The 8,774-nt window shown below is 45.3% G+C and overlaps 1 protein-coding gene across 3 annotated transcripts in view; it reads left to right on the forward strand.

Moving 5' to 3' along the window:
• Positions 1 to 4,536, forward strand: part of LOC130402559 (plexin-A1-like) — a 172,561-nt gene extending 168,025 nt beyond the window's left edge. For 2 of the 3 annotated variants that reach the window (XM_056606771.1, XM_056606772.1), the window contains exon 32: positions 220 to 4,536. In XM_056606771.1, the coding sequence (XP_056462746.1) occupies positions 220 to 315 (96 nt within the window). In that variant the 3' untranslated portion in view covers positions 316 to 4,536. The remainder of the gene's footprint in view (positions 1 to 219) is intronic. The other variant, XM_056606773.1, reaches the window with a different exon arrangement.
• The last annotated feature ends 4,238 nt before the right edge of the window (positions 4,537 to 8,774 follow it).

Here is an 8,774-nt window from a genome sequence, read left to right on the forward strand (position 1 = left end):
ATATGTATGTGTGTGTGAGTGTCTATGTCCTTCTTGCAGTCGGTCGAGTGGATGAACAACTGTGTGACGTTATGCCCTTTGAATTGTGCTGTTTGCCGAGACCTCTCACTAGGCCGAGGACCATTTCTCCATACCATGTTTGGTCCATTTTCCGGTGAGTGCTGACACTGTTATGTGCATGTGTTTGCTCACCTCCTGCTCTTCTCCACCGGCCTGCAGATCCTGTCGGCCCTGGAGCGGGATGAGCAGTCCCGGAGACAGAGACTGAGGAGCAAACTGGAGCAGGTTATCGACACGATGGCCCTGGCCAGCTGAGAACCAGTCCAGCGCCTCTGATCTCCTCCTCCTCCTCCTCCCTCCGCCAACACCACCGCCGCCGCCGCCGCCGCCGCAACCACCACCACCTCCACCACGACCTCGTCCTGATCCTTCTCCTCTTCTTCTATTTTTCCCCACCCCCAAGCCCAGCCCTCCCCATCTCCATGTCCCTTACCTCGCTCCCCTCAACCAGAGAACCAACTTAAGTTCAGGACCCCCTGGTAAAAAAAAAAAAGAAAAAACCACAGGAGAAACTGCAAAGGACTAAAGCAGTACACTGCAAAATAGGGGGAGTTCGGCAGAGATGGGTCCTGTGTGTGTGTGTGTGTGTGTGTCTGTGCGTATGTGTGAGCGTGTGCACGCACGTGCCCAAGTGTGTGCGACTATTTTCTGTGCGCGTGTCTTTGGGCCGTAGTCGGTGCACGGATGTGTGCGCACGGGACATTGGGACATTTCCACGTGCCTGTACATCCCTCACCTGTCCCCAGGAAAGCATCTTTGATTGTCGTGGCTGTCGTGGTTTGTGGTTCGCTTAAAACATTTTGTTTTCCTGGATTTCTTTCTGTCAAGCAATGTCCAGTCAAGCAACTTTATGAAATCGTGAAGGAACTCGACCGCAATCGGCAAACCGCAGGCAGACGAGAGAGAGAGAGAGAGAGAGAGAGAGAGAGAGAAAGAGAGAGAGAGAGAGAGAGAGAGAAAGAAAGAGAGAGAGGGAGCGTTCTGGAACATTTGAGACGAGACCCCCAAAGGATTGACGTGGGGGCCCGTCAGGTCACGTGACTCTTATTCTGACGTCGACGTTTGGGAAGGACTCTTTCTGTTTTTGTATAAATGTAATCAACTGCCCACTCTCTGATCTCTCGCCACTTGCATTACTGCTGAATTTGCACAATTTACAGAAAACGATACAAAGGAAGACTATATAGATATTATATATAAATACAGCTATGTTTTTAAAGAAACAAAGATTAGGGTCATTTTTTTTCTTCTTCTTTTTGAATCACCCAACACAATAAAAAAAAAGCTATGAATCATTATTTAATATTACAACTTTTAAAAAGAAAATCAAGAAAATTATGAAAAAACAGACGTTGTCCTGTGCCATGTTTGCTTTTGAATGTTGTTTAGTGCGGACATTTTGTTGGATGGAATGTGCAACCGTATGATTTAAATATGAACATGCCTAGTGACTGAAAAGGGTTTTAGTGACAAAAAAAACGAGTATACGATGCTAGGGCAGTGAAACACATGATGTGCCCTTGCCTCTCCTCTGACCAGGACGGTTTCTTGAAGCTCGCTGCCTCACTGCAGTGCTGACCTGAAGTTGACGTGTCCGGTTCACACAACGGTGCAATTTGTGGTTGTTTTTTTCCTTTTTTTTTCCTGGAGAACCAAAGGTGGGGCGATTCACCTGGGAGGGTTGCTGTCCTCATGGCCGTAGCCCGGTGTGGTGCCGGGGGGGGGGGTCCTGGGGAAGGGTTTAGTGGATCACGGTACGGCGACCCAATGATGAAGTAGCGACGTTGCACTGACCCTCTGCAGACCGTGAATAGTCCCGCTCGGCCCCCCCCCCCGCTTCACACATATCTCCCCAATCTTTGTTTAGTTTTTCTTTTCCTTTTTCTCAGAGATTCAAAGTGACATTTGCACCAGTCCGCAGCCTGCCTCGGCTTCCTCCGGTTGGTCTAGGGCAGACCAATTGCATTTTTTTTCTGACCCCTCCTAGTCGGAGCAGGCCCGGTGCCTGATGGGTAATGGAGTCCAGGTCTGAGGTCCGGTTGAGGATTAGCCTTTATTTTTTTGAAAGGAGCTGAAATGAGAGAAGACAGGGCACAGCTAAACCAAGCGCTGATAAAAACACAAGCGAGGGGGTGGGGGGAGGGGGGGAGCTGTATCGCTCTGCAAGACATTATCAGTGGTAACACCCCTCCCTCCAATGATAGTGGGACAAGGTGAATATATTTGGAGTGTTCCCCCACCACCGCCACCTCTCGCCCGGTCTGGGAAGAAGGGCTCTTAGGTTAATGTATCTGAGAGAGGGGGCGGAGAGATGGAGGGTTTAGCTGATCCTCCTCTCCCGGTAGCCTCCAGCTCTCATCTCTCGCCATGTGGGGCACAGGCTATTTTATGATGATGATTATTATTATTATTATTATTATTACTGCTCCTTTAAGAGGATTTGCATTTTTTTTTTTTTTTTTTGGTCTTGAAGTCATGGTATTTTGACTGTGGTGAGAAACAATGTTTTCCTTGATTATTATTTTTTTTATATAGATATTTTTTGGGATTCCTTTATGCTTGCCGAAAAACCAAACTGTGGTCTGTATAATGTTTTTTTTGATGTTATCATTTGTAAATTGTATACTTTTTTCATGGTGAACAGATGCTAGTTGCCTATTTTTTGTAATACGTTTTTTTTTTTGGGACATGTAAATTGTACATTATGACACACAGAAGACAAACTTGTCTTCAGTTTGCCTGAAGTCTACGTACTTGACCGTTCTCAAGGTTTTATTTTCCTGATTTCAAGGATCAACATGAAAAGCATTGCATTAGAGGAGTATCTGTGTCTTTTGTAAAAGGAAATGTGATTTGCTGCTTTTATATTTTGGTTTCCTCCAACATTAGGGCTGCCATTCTCTTTTGCTGATCATCAACGCCGTTGCTGTTCATTTCCCATGCCAGGTTCCTTAAAAAACAAATCCAACAAAAGACAGTTCAGAGCATACAACAGGCAACATTCTGACTCAATCTTTCCCAGCCTATTCATTAGCGAATAAGGCTTCATGGCAACACTGATATATATATATATATATAATATAGTTATAATAGAGATCTATATTACATATATATATATAATATATATAAATATCATCTAGATCCTATAAAACTATTCATGCATAGAGATATGCTGTGAGCCAAATACAGCCTTCAGGGACCAGTCTGCTGTGATTGGACAACTGCCAACATCACCTAGTCGCTTTCTTCCCTTCTGCTCTAGCTGTCTAGTGACACACACACACACCAAAACCAAACATCTCTGTTGCGGTCCTACCCCTTCACGTCCAAATTTCCGCTTCCCCTGGGTTCCAGGGAATTGAAACAGGGTCGTCGTCCCCCCGCCCCTCCTGATACGAGTACAGTGCTGATTTTCAGCTGTGTCGGTACATTAACACTCTCCAAAACACACGGTTGGGTAAAGACATCTACACAGGCAGGAGAGGGAGGGAGAGAGCTCAGTGCTGTGTATAACAGACACTATGAATTATGGGAAAAGTATTAACTGTATATATTGGGGCCAACGACTCGCTCTCCTCTAAAGCACAGTCAGTACCACAGAGAACGGTAAATCGCTACCATATTGCTCCTCTGTAAGACGTAGAAGATATTTAGAAGAAGTGTCCATTCTCAGGTTCCGAAGGCGTATTATTCCATATTGGTCACATGACTGCTGAGGGACTGGTGTTCTCTGTCCGCATGGCTGTTTGGTTTCGCCTTTTCCTTTAAAGATAATATGTGCTGTGAAAGTCCAGGGCGCCATGTTGTTTTATTTTCTAGGTAAAACGGTTTCGGCGGGGTCCCCTTAAGTCTGCACTGTGTGGTGTGTTGAGTCGTATTTAATCAGTAGGGATGGATCAGATATGCAGCGTGTTTACCTGGCTGTATGCCGGCTCACTGGGTGGGCTGAGGAGCAGTTGATTTACACTGTGTGGACTTAACAAACGAAATGAGATCTGAAGTACTATGAAAAGCACTCATCTTGAGGAAGTAGCTCTGAAGTACGTTTTTTTTTTTCTTTGACCTGTTTTCTTAAATCACATCCGACATTCTCCAAAACAACTTTAAGGTGAGAATTGTACAAATGTGCCCCCCCCCCCCCCCAACACCCTCCATCTATTAAAATGGTCATGGCAGCATTTCTGTTACTGCTCCCTCCTTCCCCAAACTGAGTCCTCCATGGGATCCCAGCATATTGAAATGAAACTTGGACGGCAATGGCAGAAAATCAAGTTTTAATACAACACTGATTCTGATACATTTTTAACGAGTTTCAGACTTGAAGCAACTGTCACAGGTGTGCAGGTTAACATTCATTGTGTAAATATTGTGTTATTTCCTATTTTGCATATTTACTACTTGTAAATAAACACGCATCAAGGAGAGATTAAACATTTTTTGCTAAACTGCGAGTGGAGTGAAATTCTTACAATTTTAAGCAAAAAAATGGCACTTGATACAACAAACTAAAGCTATAAAATAACTAATTTGTTGGATTACAACACTAACCTCGATGTTTTACTTTACAGAGAAGTACTAGTACTGACTAGGAGCTCATCGCCCTCACAATGCTTAGAATTCAGAGAGCAGTTTGGATAATGGAGCCATTTTGCCACCTCAGCAATTCATCCCGAGACACATAATTCTGTTGTCAGTTGAACGTCACGTGCATGATGAATGAGAGACCATTGGAAGGCACCAATATACCACCTTGGCCTTTTCTCACGGCCGACATTCACTGCCCCGCGATCCCACCACCACTTACTCCAAATTATGAAACACAGACACACACGCACACACACGCACGCACACACACAAGACTCAATAAAGCCGGATAGACAGAAAATGTTATCGTCCGCACCATGTGTATCCAGTCGGGCTAATTCAATTAAAATTCCATCCGAGGAGGAGCGCTAAAATTGTGTAATGGTCGTGGGAGCAGTGAATCTCGTAATGATCCTGTCAAGAGGCAAATGGCCTCGCAGTGCCAACGGTAAGATAAATCCCTATTTGGAAAGCACCAAACTGCTCGTGTCCCGTCCACCACCACCACCACCACCTCTATAGCATGGAACATACCGTAGTTAATAAAGCCATGATCTGCGTTGGCCCTCTCCCCCTCTTTTAATCTGTCTTAGTTACAATTGGAGAGCGGTCCATGCGTTTTATCACACGTTCTTAACCGAGTTCTATTTTAGCCGAGCAGCCTTTAGATATCTGTCAGTGTGCGTTGCGTCAAGAGTGCAGCGGAACCGCGGCGCTCGGAGCGGAAGCGCCTGTCTCTGTCTCTGAGCGGAAGCGCCTGAGATCCACCGCCGCACGGCTGTACTTTCTCCCTGAGGCGAAGGTGACAGCCGTGACCGGTGGGGAAGGCCACGAGACGGATTACTGTCACACTGCTAGATTTATGATGCACAGGAAGAGAAAGGTGTGTGTGTGTGTGTGTGTGTGTGTGTGTGTGTGTGTGTGTGTGTGTGTGTGTGTGTGTGTGTGTGTGTGTGTGTGTGTGTGTGTGTGTGTGTGTGTGTGTGTGTGTGAGCTCTCAGTTTGATGACCGTTCATTTGCTGCATACCTCTATCGTCGCGCCCCCCCATTCTCACACACACACACACACACACACACACACACACACACACACACACACACACACACACACACACACACACACAAGTCTTTTCAATGACGAGTAGCAGCTCACCTTCAATTATGAGAGTAGGGAACTGAAGCATCGTAAACCCTGGGATAGTCCGCCAAGTGCACCGTTAAAGGCTGCACCTTGCCTTGCTGCACTCATCGAGACGCTGGAGAGGGATAGAGATAACTTCCTTTGATGTCACAATAACAATGAAGTCATGTCATTCATAATTGTTTTTATGTACAAAGAATGTATAGCTGCAGACAATCGTAATTGATTCATGCTTCCTTAATGAGCGTAGGTTGGTCACAAAATAACAACGCATTTGATTGTTAAGGTAGATATTTTTGTGAGAATATGAGAATTTGGTCAAGGCTTCTCTTCTCAAGGTCCGCCCACGCTGCCAGTTTTAATCACCGTTTTAACACGAGCTGGGACATCAATAGCACCTGTGAAAATGATGTTTTCATGGAATGATGTCGAGTAACTTCTGATGTTCAAGCTCATTTGAAATCTATTATTCGATTAAAAATGTTCAAAAGTCAACTGGTACAGTATATTATTAACTGTGAAATTAGAGAGAACACCCGCTGATTATTTGATTAAACATTGATTATAGTGTGAGCCTTTTAAAAAACACATTAAAAAACACATTATAGAAACGAGATTTACCAGATGGAATCTGACATTGTTTAAAGCGACAGCACAATGGTGCCTACAGTCCCATCGATACCCACAGCAATCTTCAGTGGCCGGTGCTTGCTAGCCCTGCGTTTTTGCACCATGTCACTCTAGAGCCAAAGTTGTGCAGTTTCATCGATCGCCTCCCTTTTCCCCTTCCAAATTGCAATTAAGTGTTTAAAATGTCCCCGCCGGTGTGTTCGACTGTAAGGGAAATCTCCGTCTGTAGGAGACAACATAGTCGAAGAGATGCCTTCAGCGTCTGTTAGCGTCTGAGGTGCTTCACTGCTTGATTTTCTGTGTTCTGGAATGCTTGCTAATTTCTCCACAGGTAGAAGCCATTAGGGACAGCATTCCCTGTCAGGGTCAGGGGAAAATCCATTCCGTGCTCCACTGAACTAAAGCCTCCTGATGTCTGATTAACACACACGGCTTGGCCCGTCCCCACAGTCCTTCACCAGCCAGCCCGTATTATCAGATTATCATTGTGTTGCACTTTAATGGAGCTGTATCAACTCATGGCTTTCACTGCATAATGCAGCACGGTACGTGAAGTGGGCTCCTTTTATGCTAATGGGGAACATACTGCAATACCAGGCCTAAGTGTCTCTGTCTGCATTCGGTTGGACTTTGACTTCTACTGGCCACACACAGGTACCTGTAGAGATGTAGGGGGTCTGGATCCCCCCCTCACTCACTCACACACACACACACACACACACACACACACACACACACACACACACACACACACACACACACACACACACACACACACACACACACACACACACACACACACCGAGACACAAACCCACCCACAGCCACACACACAAACCCATGAACAATTGCACACTTGAATAAATATGCTTTTTATATACTTTCCCCTCCCTCTGGGCATGGCTGGGATGGGGTAGGAGGTGACCCAGTCCCCTGACTTTCCTGTCAGGTGACCAGGTCGGGTCCCCAGGTAGCCAATAGTGTCTTTACCATTAGGCTTGTAAACCCTCACATCTCCAGTCAAGGGTGTAGAAAGAGGTTCTCCCTTGGTGTGTATGTGTGTGTGCGCCCGCGTGCGCGTGCGTGTGTGCGTGTGTGTGCGGGGTTAACATAAGACTTGCTTTCTGTTAAAGTTGGCAAGTGATTTAATCACATCCCTCTGACTGACTGATTGACTGACTGACTAACTGGGTCCACATTGAACTGTCCATGCACCCTGGAAGCATTGCTTGTGGCAGTAAGTCACACACACACAACCACAAATACACACACACACACACACACACACACACACACACACACACACACACACACACACACACACACACACACACACACACACACACACACACACACACACACACACACATAAAGAGAAACGCATACACACCCACATCCACACACAGAGCATACTTTGATCTTTAAATGTGTTTTTTTCCCTTGCAGGGTTTTTTTCCCCCTATGTGTCTATGTGTAGCTTTATTGAACCCAACTTAAAAGGCATTTCTTTTCCACAGTGAAAAGAGTGAATCTCTGCTGTGGCGTTAAGCTTTGAGGGGAACTACAAAGACGTCAAAAAGATATGTACACATCATGTTTTTTCATTAAAAAATTATTGCTAGGGCTCTTTATTGGAGCTGCTTCTTAAGACAATACAGGGAATATTCCCTTTTTGTATTTCCTCTTGATGGTAATTACATTTACAAACTTGCCAAAAACAACAAATTATAACGCTTGCCTGGCAAAGATAACATAAATAAAATAATTGCTGTGCGGGAAATTGTCCACAAAGTGGGCTGATGGTTTGATTCACCGAAGCCGGTTTAAACAGACAATCCACAACACTTGCCTGTTAAATTGCATATGCCGATTAAACGTATCAGAGGAAGCCAGACACTACCCATTCCATCAAAGCTGCCTCTTATATATCGGCCGTCGCATTTTCCTGGTGGTGCTTTTCATGTTGGATCAATGGCAGCGTTTTAAACTCGCTAATTTACAATCCCGGATTCTCCCGCCATTCTCTGCATTTCACTGCTGTCAACTTTAATGTTGGAGGGAAGCGACGTGCATTAATGTGCACCCCGCAAAAATTAATTAATCACTTCTAGAGAGCGGGTGTTTTCTTCTGCAGCAGCTTGTGATCAAGAGCTTTGTGGGACAGCGATAAGGTGGCAGATGTCGCTGGCCAATAGAAAAGACACGCAAACCCTTAATTTCTTTAATTAATTAACATGGGGGAGGAGATTGGCGTGTGGGAACAAACTGTGTGTGTGTGGGGGGGGGGGGGTGGGGTGGGTGTAGCCAACTCCCCAAAGGTTTTGGAGTCCTCTATTTACCCATGTTGTCTCTCTATGG

Source organism: Gadus chalcogrammus, chromosome 13 (genome assembly GCF_026213295.1).
Source record: "Gadus chalcogrammus isolate NIFS_2021 chromosome 13, NIFS_Gcha_1.0, whole genome shotgun sequence".
NCBI lineage: Eukaryota > Metazoa > Chordata > Actinopteri > Gadiformes > Gadidae > Gadus > Gadus chalcogrammus.